At 50.7% G+C, this 11,715-nt stretch overlaps 2 protein-coding genes across 4 annotated transcripts; one reads left to right on the top strand and one right to left on the bottom strand.

Moving 5' to 3' along the window:
• Positions 1 to 369: 369 nt before the first annotated feature.
• Positions 370 to 6,912, bottom strand: NAB2 (NGFI-A binding protein 2). Of its 2 annotated transcripts, XM_072655115.1 has the most exons (7): positions 6,458 to 6,912; positions 4,086 to 4,944; positions 3,438 to 3,571; positions 3,013 to 3,064; positions 2,748 to 2,880; positions 2,176 to 2,364; positions 370 to 1,230 (listed from the first exon to the last, which is right to left on the bottom strand). In XM_072655115.1, exons 1-7 carry the CDS (start codon positions 6,538 to 6,540, stop codon positions 1,121 to 1,123), a joined length of 1,560 nt encoding a protein of 519 aa, XP_072511216.1. In that variant the 5' UTR covers positions 6,541 to 6,912; the 3' UTR covers positions 370 to 1,120. The 2 variants fall into 2 exon arrangements, with proteins under 2 accessions (XP_072511216.1, XP_072511217.1); XM_072655116.1 differs by lacking the exon at positions 2,176 to 2,364 and having other exon boundaries at positions 6,458 to 6,867.
• Positions 6,913 to 8,444: 1,532 nt separating this feature from the next.
• On the top strand, positions 8,445 to 11,286 carry LOC140534275 (uncharacterized). Of its 2 annotated transcripts, none has more exons than XM_072655108.1 (2): positions 8,445 to 9,219; positions 11,037 to 11,286. In XM_072655108.1, exons 1-2 carry the CDS (start codon positions 8,569 to 8,571, stop codon positions 11,064 to 11,066), a joined length of 681 nt encoding a protein of 226 aa, XP_072511209.1. In that variant the 5' UTR covers positions 8,445 to 8,568; the 3' UTR covers positions 11,067 to 11,286. The 2 variants fall into 2 exon arrangements, 1 of the variants encoding a protein (XP_072511209.1); XR_011977231.1 differs by having other exon boundaries at positions 8,952 to 9,316.
• The last annotated feature ends 429 nt before the right edge of the window (positions 11,287 to 11,715 follow it).

Raw genomic sequence — 11,715 nt, 5'->3', positions numbered from 1 at the left:
CAGCAGTTCAGCCTTAAAGAAACACTTTTCAGAGTATTTGACTAGGGTACCTCCATTAGAGAGGGTTGGAATTAATATCCAGAAGAACTGAGTTTGAATCCCACTTCACACACCCACTGGCCACATGAGCCTGGGCAAGTTACTTAAATTCACATGCTCATTTTCCTCATCCACAAAATGGGGCCAAGAGTACCTACCTCCCAGGGCTGCCCCAAGCAGCCTATTTGGATCATCTGCCCAATTCAAGTTTCAAAATTCCCCTTGTCGCCTGGACAGGAAGCAAGGGCCCCCTCTAATTTTTCTCTTAGATACCAAACCCTTCCCCAGATCCTTCCCAATGCAAACCACCCCCACCCTCTGGGTCATGAATCCTAAGCCATAAAATAAATTTTATTCCAAAATAACAAAATAAATAATCTACTGTACACGGTGTGAAAGGACAGATATTCTAACTGCTCAGACAGACGCTGTAGTTTAGCCCCAGGGTGGGGGACATCCTGAATCCAACCCAGGCCCTCCAGAGGGAGCTAGGGAAGGGCTGGTTTTTTACAGGGGAGCCCACTCCACCCCCAGTTGAGTGAGGGGGAGGAGGGATGACTGGTGATCTTTTTTTTTTTTGAAGGGGTGGAAGTAAACTGCAGCGTTTGTTAAATTAAAGAAACAAACTAGAAGCACAAACATGGGGAGGAGGGAGGTAAGCTGGAGGGAAAGCCAGGGTTCTCAGGGCTCTCCCACTTTCACTGAGAAAACAGTTTTCATTCTCAGCTTCTGGACCCTCCCAGAATGGCTCCAAAATTTCCCCTAACATCCAAATTGTTTACCTGTTGATACAGGGGTTCAAAACTAGAATGTGTATGAGAGATTGAGGGAGGAGGAATCCCAGAAGGTCCAGGAGAGGTGTTTGAGAGGCAGAGTTCACACAGAATCCCCTTCCCTCTAAGCCAAGGGGCACCAGATTCTGCCCTCCTTCTGGTGGCCTTATTGCTTGATGCCCCATTTGTCCAATGCCCATGGAGCAGGGGAGGCAGATGAGAGGGTCTGCAGAGGATCAGAGGGATCTGAGAGTCCAGGGTCTGTGGGAGGCAGAGGTCCAAGGGTTCCAGTCCACATTAGATAGCCCTCACTGCCGGCTGGCCTCAGCCTCCACCTTCACACTGGCCCTTCTGCCCTCCACTAGGGCTGGATGGGTCCCAGGGGCAGGACACCGCTCCAACAACCCCTCTTCAAACTCTGCAGGGAGATGTGGTGAGTTAGGAAGGGGCATGGTATGATGCCAAGACCAGTTCCAACATGGAATCCCCAACAGAAAGGAACAAAAGCTCCCTCCTGAACCATCCCCAGCCCCAGAATGTGCATGGCTCCCAAGCTCTAAGTCTTTCTCTCTGGCTCTGGGTCTCCTGCCGCTGTATTGCTGGAATTTCTGGTTCTAGCAGGAGCTGCGGGGGCGAGTTGGCTCTGACCTCTCCTCCTCTCCCCCCCTCCTTCTCCAGCTCTCCTCCCCTCCCTTCCCTGGGCCTCTTAGGCTCACCCCACTCCTTCCCCCTCCCTTCCCCTCCACCCCACTGAGTTTCTGGGAATCCTGGGGGGGGGGGCAGTGAGAAAGGCGGCCAGAGAAACACAGGAAGCCACCTCCCAACTCCTCCCCCAGGCCTAAGCCCCCCCAGTCTCCACCCCCACTTCCCACCCACACACCATTTAAAAATACTGAGCTAGGGTTGGTGGTTTCACCTACTGCGTCACTCTCAGCCTAGCAGCTGCCCCCACCCTCTCCCCCCCAACTCCCTACACTGCACCTCCCTGTTTGGCTCTTCCACACCCATCCCTGCCCCCATCTCTGCTACCCCATCTCCAAGACAGTCCTTACTGTGCTCCCCCTATTGTTACACCCTCTCCTCTTGAAGATATTTTTCTGCCCACCCTTCAGTGACTTTCCCAGATCCCTAACTATTCCCCATTTCCCAACTTGTGGATCAATTAGGCATCAAAATGTAGGTCTCTACATTCCCCAACTAGAAACTTCACGGTTCTATAGGTCCCTAAATGTAAACCTGTCCTCCCCTTGGATTGCTCCCATCCTCCTATAACATGCCACTGATTTTTGCATTCTTACTTCCCTAGTTGAATGTTTCCTCTCGCCAAAGCACAAGGCCTAAGGAACAGTGCCAGCTGTCTCACCTGCGAGGGGTGGCTTCGCAGGCAGACAAGGGCTGAGCCTGCCCACACGGTCGTGGGAGACAAGGCGGGCAAGCCGCAGTCCCTCGTCCATCAGTGTCTGCTGCAGGATGTGGCGGCTCCACAACCCATGGGCGGGCAGTGCCAGGGGCAGGTCAGCAGGGGGAGGCGTCAGCCTTGGGCACCCCACAGCTGTGGGCATGGGGCACTGGTCAGACATATTATGATGGTAACATGGAATATAGACTCCCCGAGATCCACTCAGCCTGCCCCAGGGTCTCCTCTAGCCCCTTATTGGCCAGATAAGGGTTAAACCGGGGCCATATTCAAGCTACTCCTGTTTCCAGAAATTGATTAACTGACTGATCAATGAGCACTTATGAAGTACCCACAATATGCCAGGCACTCTAGGTTCCTTCCCTATTCATCAACTTGTTGGGCAAGTGATAAACACAAGGATCCTGCTGCCACCCCCTTATCACGGAAGGGGCAAACAACTTTCTAGCTCCACAGAGAACCCCTGAGGGCCCCACCCCTTCAGAGGTTCACTCTGCGTTGCTGCCACTTCTGCTTACCTTGTAAGTGTCCATCTAGACTCTCCCCAGACAGGCTGGCACTATCCTCCTCCAAGCTAGGGCGGTACAGTGGGCCATAGGACTCAGGCCCTGGAGGTGGCTGGAGAATTTCCGAGTGACTCTGCTCCCCAACCTGCACACAACCCAAAAGGAAGAATAAACAATAGGGGGCAGGGGAGGTGCCAATGCTGTTCCATGGCACCGCTGGAATAAAGGTCTAGGGCCCATCTCAATGCCAACCCCATATTTCCCAAGAGAAACCCACCTCCTGCTTCAGTTTCTTCAGTGGTGGCCCCCCCATCTCTTCTGTGTGCAACCTGCAGGCGAAGAGGGTTGGGGTAAGGAGGACAGGGACGTGTTGGGGAGGGATGGGCAGGTTCTCTGCTAGGGTACATTTGGCACTGAATGAGCCTGTTAGGAGGCCACAGCTCGGGCAGCACTGTTAATAGGTTTGTTGCACTAGAGGGGAAGTGGAAAGTGGCTTTTCTCTCATCCTTCTGGGGTAGGGGAGGGACAGTATCAATGTGCTTTGTGATAAGGGTTTGATTTTGGTTTGAGGTTAGGGCTCCTCTGGGCAATATCCCTAAATCCTACTCCTAGTATAAGAACAGGGGAATTCAGCTCACTGGGAATGATGAAGAGGGGGCTCTGCTTTTCAGTGAGTGAAAGTCAAGGGGAAAGGGGTCTCACCTGGAACCCTTGAGAGAGGAGAGGTAGGTACTCTCCCGGGCCACTTGACGAGACAGGGAAAAGAGCTCTACTCTCCGGAGTAGGAGTGTGTTGTCCCTCATGCAGAACTGGGCAGCTGCCTCATTGATGGTCAACTGTAAGGATTGGGGGGCAGAGGAGTCAGGGAATAGAGGTGGTTCTGAGGGAACCCTAACCCACAATACTCCGTCACTGTGCCCAGAAATGAGACCTCCAGTTACAGTCGAATTATGTTTTGACAAGTGAGTTCTTTTTATCTTTCCCCAACTCTGAATGGAATCCAAGCTGTAACCCAGTGGTAGGAGAAGGGGAGATTGAGAGGCAAAGGAAAGGCTTGGAAATGGGGTTCAACCTGTTGCTTCCTGGGAATGGTAGAAGCCCTCCCCAACAATTATGGGGGTTTAGGTGACACTTGGGTCATGCTTAGCAACAAACAAATGGTTCTCTTTTATATCAAACTTTTCCATTCTGGTGGGGATGAGGGCTTCTGTCAAGTCAGGTATAGGAGCCAACAATCTGAGGAACCTATAGGTACTGAAGGAGGTCAGGGATTTCTAGAGATTATAGCATGGGCAGGGGGAGGAGGGGAGAAAGGTCAATGAACTCTGAGGGGGACCCTGAGGTCCTTACCTCATGCAGACTGAGCTGTTTGCCTTCCCTGCGCTTGGAGTCAAAGCGTCCATAGATAATGCTGTACTTTCTGATTTCTTCCTCTTTGTGACTGTCATTGTCATCCATCTCAAAGATGTGCCCTACACTTCGAGCTAGCTTCTTATTCAGCTTGAGGAGGGACGTCACCTCCCCAGCGTCTCCCCGGGGGAAGTTCCGGATGAGACGTTCCACACTTTCGATTACCATTCTAACCATTTCTGGTTCTAGTCGATCTGAACCACCGCCCACCCCACCAGACCCGGGCCCTTCTGAGACCCCACCCCCAGCAGGTGGGGAGAAAGGAGGAGAGCTGGCCTCTTCCTCTCCACCAGCACCAACGTCCGACTCGGGAGTGCTCCCGCCTGCCCAGACTCGAGGATCTCCACCTCCCTGGCCCCCAGGCAAGGGAGAGAGTTTCTCTCCTAGTTCTAATGGACTCTTGGGGCTGAAGCTTCGGGCACTGCCCGCCTTGTCTCCTGGGCTTCCGTGTCCATTGCTCATGCTCCCTTTTCGACCACCTGCTGTCTCTGAGATCTTAAAGAGAGGGATGCTGGAAACAGGCACAGCAGGCACAGGCTGACTGAAGAGCCCTGGGTTGGTGGCCCATTCCCTTAATGCCTTTTGCAAACGTCGGACATGGAGAGGTTTGGTGGCCATGCCCACCAGTGCCATGATCTCCAGGAATTCTTCTTCTCCTGCCTCACACAGCTGCTGAACGTCGTCCCCCCCCTGCTGGATGAAGGTCTCATAGTAGGACAAGAGGTTGGCACGCTGCAGGACTCGATACAGCTGCAGCTCCCCCAGTGTCCGGGGTAGTGCCATGGTTGGAACACTGGGCCTAGGAAGGGGCACACAGGAAGAAGATAGGTCAAGGAAGCTCCCTTGGTTTGTCACCAACCCCTCAGTCTATTTTTCCTCCTTGTGAATTGAGAGTTTCTACATTCTGTGTAAGGTTCATTATTCACCTGCTCAAGCTGAAGACTAAGTAGATCTGGGAAAGTGGGAGCTATCCAGAAAGAAGCCAATATACCATGGTAAACTTGCATCAATTAAGAAGTATTTATTAAAATACCTACTATGTGCCATGCACAGCTGTGCATCTGCCACAGCAAATAACAAGTGCTGGTGCCTAACCTCAACAGGACCCAAGGCCCCACAGTCCTCATTCTCTGCCTTCACTCATCATGCTTTTCTCTCATCCTAGCATCAGAAATCCATGGCAGTTAGTGCCACATTTAACTGCCATGCCAGTTAAATTGAAGCCAGTATATACCTAGTATGGCCAAGCACTCCTCCCTCCCCAACATACTCTACAAGCCTCTTCTACTGAGTACACAGTAATATCAAAACTCCACTCCCCAACCCATAGGACATCTCTCTGCTTCTCAGGGCATGACAGAAAGCACCTCTGATCTGCTCTACTTCTCAGTGGGCTTCAAGAAGAGCTCAGGGAAAATAGGGCCTCCCCCAGCCCCAGTTCTCTGAAAGCTGAGCTGAAAGGGGTGTGGCTCATCCCCTACCCACCCAAGCAGCACTTCCCTTCCCCCACCAGCAACTTCCAAGGCCTTGACCTTCTGTCCATACTGCTCCTTTTCTGAGTGTCCCCGCTCCCCATCTTTGTAGTGACCTTCTTCCACCCCTTCTATGGCCCCCAAGGCCTCCCAGGCCCTGGTGCCAAGGGAAAGAAGGATAGGGGTGTATTCATTGTTCCCTTCAGGAGCTGTCCTGCCCACGCAGACTTCCACAGTGGCTGAGTGTGTGGGTGCAAACGCCCCTGGGGCCCCCACCTCCTACCTCCCACCTCTTCCCTATTCCTATCCACCTCTGCAGAAGAGGAGGGGAGCGAATGATGGAGGGGCTACAATAGAGGCCCCTTGCACTCAAGCTGTGTACAAAGAACCAGAAATTAAGGGAAATTAATGCATCCCTTTCTGTCCTAGGAGATAGCTCTGTGTTCTCTTCCTTCAAAGAGGTCTGCTTCTAGCAACTGAAAAGCCTGTTTTCTCTTTCTCGTGCCGTCCTAAAGCTAAACCAGTCGGGGGCGCCGAGGCCAACCCTAAGCGATGGGGCTTGCCCTAGGGATGGAGCTTCCTAGTTCCAGATACCAACTACCCCGTCAAGCTGTGCCTGGGGCAGGAAATGAGGGACTAGGTAATATTCTCCTTATACTCGGCACTAACAGAGCCCTGGGCCTCCTTTTCTATGGACTCACAGCCCCCACCCTTTTTCTCCTCACCTTCATCCCACTCCCTCTCGATTCTGTTTTCTTTCTGAGCTCCCCATACCCAGTCCCCCTCCAGAATCATTTCACTGCCTGCCCAGCCCAGCCCAGCCCACTTCTCCCCACTCACTTGGCTCTGGGCTGCGGGGTCCGGCGGGCGCTGTCCCCTCCGCCCGGCGGCTGCTCAGCAGTAGGGGAGGGCGCCCTGTGCATGGACGGTAGGAGACCCTCCGGGGTACCCTTGGCGGTTTCCAGTACTCCTCGCTCTGCTCCAGGAGCTCGGTGCCCAATACCTGGTGCCCAGTGCTCCGTGTAGTGTCCGCCGCTGTCCGGGCTCCGTCCCTGCCTCCACGTCTCCTCTTTCTGTAGCTGTGTCTCGCTGCCTCTGCCCCCCTCCCCGGCTGCGCTTACCGCCTCCTCCCCCGCAGGACGCACGGGGGAGCGGGCCCGGCGCTGCGCTGGTTGCCGGGCGGGCTGGGGGCGTGGGCAAAGCTGGAGGCGGTGGGCGGGAGCCGGGACCTCAGCCCGGGAGAGAGAACGGAGAAAGAGACTGGCCGAGCCAGGAGGAAGTTAGGGGGGTGGGGGGTGGGGAAAAGGAGTAGGCGGTGGAAAGACAGAGGCGGGGGCGGATGCGGGGGCGGAGGCGGAGGTGGGGTAGGGGCGGGGACTTGGGGCTGGGGCACCGAGCAGGGGACTAGGTGACCCAGGCCCGGCTGGAGAGGGCGGGCTAGTATCTTAAGGGCGGGACTAGGAGCTTTCTCTGCTGCCCACTCCGGATGCAAAACCCGCCTTCTCTCCGCCCCCGCCCCCACGTGAGTGCCCAAGCAGGCATCCATCCCTGCCCCCCAACTCCAGCTTCCCAGACCCTGCCAACCTGAGAGTGGAGTTCCACTACCACGCACAGGTACGCACAGAGACAGCTACACAAACACAACCACACAGAGAGACACATGCAGAGTCACACCAGCCCCCTACAATCTAGGTCCCTTGGTTCCTAGACCTTCTAGTGTTAGCTTAATGGGGAAGAAGGATGGAGATAGAGACTCGCAGTGTGTGCACTGTGAGACGGTATTTCTGGAAAGGGTCTTCTGGGACAGTATCATCGTCCGGCTGGAAACTCATCTGGTCTCCTACCTTTTAATGGAAAGCCTTTTGATTTTGGATTAGAAGTCAGTTCTAATCTTTCCTCGGCGGCTAGTAAGCCGTATGACCTTGGGCAGATTCCCCTACCTCTCTCCCTGGGCCTCAGTTTCCTCCTCTATTAAAAAAAAAAGCATGATTTTCTCATTTATTTAAAAAAACCCAACTAGTGGGTTGAAAAAAACAATTGCTATGTGTTCCTTCCAGATCTGAATCTACGATATCTCCGAAACCAGAAGGTAATTTTAGAATAGGGTTTAAGGATTTCTGTCACCCTTAGAGATGCTCCCTGACTACATATAACCTCACCCTGTTATTCTGTCTTAGAGGTTTACAGTGGTGTTTGTTATGATAACAGCGGTAGAAATCGGCAGAATGTGTACTGATAATTCTAGGACCCACCAAATAGATTTGTTTACATTTTCTAATGGATACCAGTTTGTTACTTCATAGGGTCAAAGATTGGTTTGCTATTGTGAACCGCGGGACTCTTACTTGGCTTTTAGGCATACCTCAGGTAGTATACCTCAGATAGTAAATTGGAGTCGCCCCCCCCCCCCCCCCAATCCATTTTCCTTTTTATTCATCACTTCTAGTTTATTTTCCTTGGGGCAAACTTCAGCTTGGCTGTTCTACACCAGAAAAGTCATATCCTAAGAAGTAAGGCAGTGCACTGAGGGCATCTGGGGGGAGGCAGGGGGTCTTTTCAGAGCGCTTGGTGATACAGAATAGCTAAATGGCAGGAAATAATGTGTGAAGTTTTCTATATGGGATGGTCTACAGCAGAATTCTAGGGGTGGAGCAATTTCAAATAACCGCCTTTATCCAGATAGTCTTCTCTACCCCCTAACCCCCTGCCTCCCCCATTTCTTTCAGCTCCATATGGTTTTTATTACACTCACTCCCACGGCTGGAAAGGGGGGGGAAGCGGGGGGTACACACCCCACCCCACTCCTCAGGACTCGAAGATAATAAGGGGGGGAACAACAAAGAGAGGAGAGGCAAGCAACCAGGAGAGGACAGCCTTTTCCCCAGCCTCCAAGCCCCCAGACTCTAATTCCACATGCCCTAATTTTCAACAGCGTTCACGCAACACTTGAAATGGACGGGTGGGCGGTGTGCCGGGGAGGGTTAGAGGCACCGGGCGCACTTTCTCTACTTTCGTTGGGTCTACATTCCCTGGAGGTTGGGGCATTTCCTGTCGGGGTGGGGGTGAGACTTGAGCAAATAAGATTGTCCCCTTCACCCTCTCCAAACCACAGGGTGCCCAACATGGGGCGGAGGGAGCTGTGTCCGTCTGCTGGTGGCTGCCCTCACGAGGGTGGGGGGCTCCCTGGAACGCCAGCCCCGGCGCGAGCGTGGGTGGACCCTCCCCCACCCCTCGGTTATTTTTGGGGCCTGAGCTGCCAGCCACCGGCCCCGGGTTTCCACGTGCCCCCCTTCCTGCCCACGCTCCCCATGACGCACATCCTTCCACCCCCGCAGCCTCGGGCTCTCGGCGCCCCCTCCCTGCCTCCTTCCCTCCCACCCGGACGCCCTCTGGAGGCGCCGAGCCCCTGGGTCCGGAGGGAGAGCCGGGAGCGAGGAGAAAGGAGGCCTGAGTCGAGGGCTCGGGGCAGGGCAAAAGAGGAGGTTGGGACGGGACCCGGCCGGGGAGACGGAGGCAGAAGGCGGAGCCGGTTCTTCCTTCCCTCGCCCCCTGCATTCCCTGCCTCGCTGCTGATGTGGGGCAAGAGGAGTTTGGTAGGGACGGTGAGAGCTGTTAGTCCTTGAACTCCCCAAAGAAAAGGAGGGAGCGCTTTCCCCCACACTGTACCCACTGAGGTCGTAGGTTGTATCTGCCGAGGGGGTAAGTTGTGGCAGGGTAGGACAGTGGTGACAATTACTTGGCCTGGAAGGTGTCCTGAATGTTTGAGAGTGTGACTGTATCTTTTGGGGTTGATACTGTGTGTCGCTGTCCAAGTGAATTGTGTGTTCTAGATGCGTGTTTTTGTGCTTGTGAGTGTTTGTATCTCTGGGTTCTTATGAGTGGATTTTGTTATTTTTCAAAATCAATGAATTGTCAGGCTCCACCTTCGGCCACAGCCGCCCCCGCAGCCAGAGCTGCTGAGATGTCTGTTCTCCTCCTCCTCTCAACCATCCTCCAATTCTCCTCCTACTCCTTTCCTCTGAGAACAAGGATTTTCCAGACCTGAGAAAAGGGAGAGACAAAGAAACAAAAACTGGGCCTTAAGAAGCTACATAGAGACACAAAGAGAAATAGAGACAGTAACCAAATTAGAAGCCTGTTCTTTCACGGGAACCAAATGAAAAGAAAAAAAAAACACTTTCTTTATAAGCTTTCCCTCTTCCTCACTCCCTAAACCACTTTCTTGCCTGATTGGGAAAAGGGCCCATTTTTTTCTCTAAGGTCCCATTTCGATTGGTTTTCAAAGCAGAAATAGTGAGCTCTTTATCAGTTTTGAGTTTTCGTATAATGTGCAGTTTATTACATTGGGGACTATACTATTTGTTCACAGACTAATTCTTCCCTTTCCCTGCTTCCTCTAATTTAATTCCTTTTACTAAACATTCAGTAAGTACCCTTGTAAGGCAACTACTGCTTTGTAGAGCATAATGCTGGGTAAGATAGTTCCTACCATTCTGGAGGTATGAGGATATGAGACATAAGTAACCACAGTTTAAAAAATAGCACTTGCTAGGTACTTAGAGGAATTGCAAGAAAAGTGTTGAGTGGATTCTTGAGGGGAAAGTGCTATTAATGACTTAGGGAATACGGAAGGCTTTCTGAAGGAGGTGGTATTTCAATTTGGCCTTAAAGGATAGCTAAGATTTCAAAAGTTTGGGGTGGGTGGAGAAGGGTATTCCAGGCATGGATAATATTGTGTGCGAGAAGAAATGGAGGTGGGGAAATAATAATAACTAACATTAATAGAGCTTACTATGTGTCAGGCCCCGTACTAAGCACTTGACAGTTATTATCTCCTGATATCCTTACAGCAACCCTGATGGGTAGGTGTTATCTTTTTTTATGGATTAGGAAACTGAGGCAAACAGATTAAGTGACTTGCCCAGGGTCGTATCTCTTTTTATGTAAATAGTATTTTATTTTTTCTAATTACATATAAAGACAATTTTCAACATTCATTTTTATAAGATTTTAAGTTCCACATTTTTCTCCCTTCCTTATATTGGGAAAGCAATCCGCTATATGTTATATACGTGCAGTCAGTCACATAGCTCTTAGAAATGCTGGTTGTTCACTAATCCAGATTTGTGTGAGGATTCTATAAGGAGGGAAGTAATATGAATTGATTTAGAGAACAGGGACCCAGGATCTTCAAGCCCAGTTTCCTAAGAAAATGCTTAAGGAAGAGAAAAGCAAAGGATGGGAGGAGGGGAAGTGTTGGAGAAGAAATGGGCAGGGAAACAAAAAGCATCACCAAATGAGTCTCATTGCTTACATGGATTTCTGATCTCACTGGCGTGTGTACTCCCTCCAGTGGTTCAGATCGTGGGTTCTCTAGATGTTCTCATCCCGCATAATTCTTGTCTGTGTTCTTCCCCAGATGCTCCTCAGATGTGGTGCCTTATTGTGATGTGGAAGTGACCTGTGGTTCTCCAAAGCTATGCATATATACATCCTATACATAGCTTGAGCATAGAGGGCTCCAGATTTTTAGATAAGATATCCATATTAGCAAAATATTGTCTAGCACACACCCGAAATATATATGTTAATAAATAATATGCATGTATTATTATACAATGTTATGTATATTACATAAAAATATACAAAATAAAAATTTTAAAGGCTAATATGAGAATGAAATGAACAATATTTTAAGAATTATTTTATTTTTTAGAAGTAGAAGAAACCCTCTTTGCTCTTTGGAGCAATATATTTGAATATGTTTCTTTACTTTTGAAAAATCCCTATGTGTGCCCTGGTGGATAGGGCAGACTTATAAGTAATAATTATGTTGATAATTAATTATTCAGTGGTTTATTGATTATAGCTAGGCAAGCAGGTGAATTTCTTTTTCAAAGATCCTTTTTTATTTTAAACATATACTGTACCACAAAATAGTAGGTCATAATAGTCAATGAATCTAACAGCTTTTCAGTTGGAGTCTTGTTTTTTAGCATACACAATATAAAAATAGCCAACAAAAGTGAATCATCTCCATTTTCAACTCGGGAGAAAGATTTCTTTCCATTCTTAATTCTTAATAATATACTTTAATA

Source organism: Notamacropus eugenii, chromosome 3 (genome assembly GCF_028372415.1).
Source record: "Notamacropus eugenii isolate mMacEug1 chromosome 3, mMacEug1.pri_v2, whole genome shotgun sequence".
In the NCBI taxonomy this organism is placed as follows: domain Eukaryota; kingdom Metazoa; phylum Chordata; class Mammalia; order Diprotodontia; family Macropodidae; genus Notamacropus; species Notamacropus eugenii.
This window is presented reverse-complemented; position numbering and strand designations above follow the sequence as displayed.

Coding starts and splice junctions, on each gene's coding strand:
- NAB2 (XM_072655115.1), bottom strand. CDS start 6,540: ATGCACAGGGCGCCCTCCCCTACTGCTGAGCAGCCGCCGGGCGGAGGG. Junction 3,572..4,085: donor AACAGCTCAGTCTGCATGAG/GTAAGGACCTCA, acceptor CAATCCTTACAG/TTGACCATCAATGAGGCAGC. Junction 2,365..2,747: donor TCTAGATGGACACTTACAAG/GTAAGCAGAAGT, acceptor CCATGCCCACAG/CTGTGGGGTGCCCAAGGCTG.
- LOC140534275 (XM_072655108.1), top strand. CDS start 8,569: ATGGACGGGTGGGCGGTGTGCCGGGGAGGGTTAGAGGCACCGGGCGCA. Junction 9,220..11,036: donor AGAGGAGTTTGGTAGGGACG/GTGAGAGCTGTT, acceptor GTTCTTCCCCAG/ATGCTCCTCAGATGTGGTGC.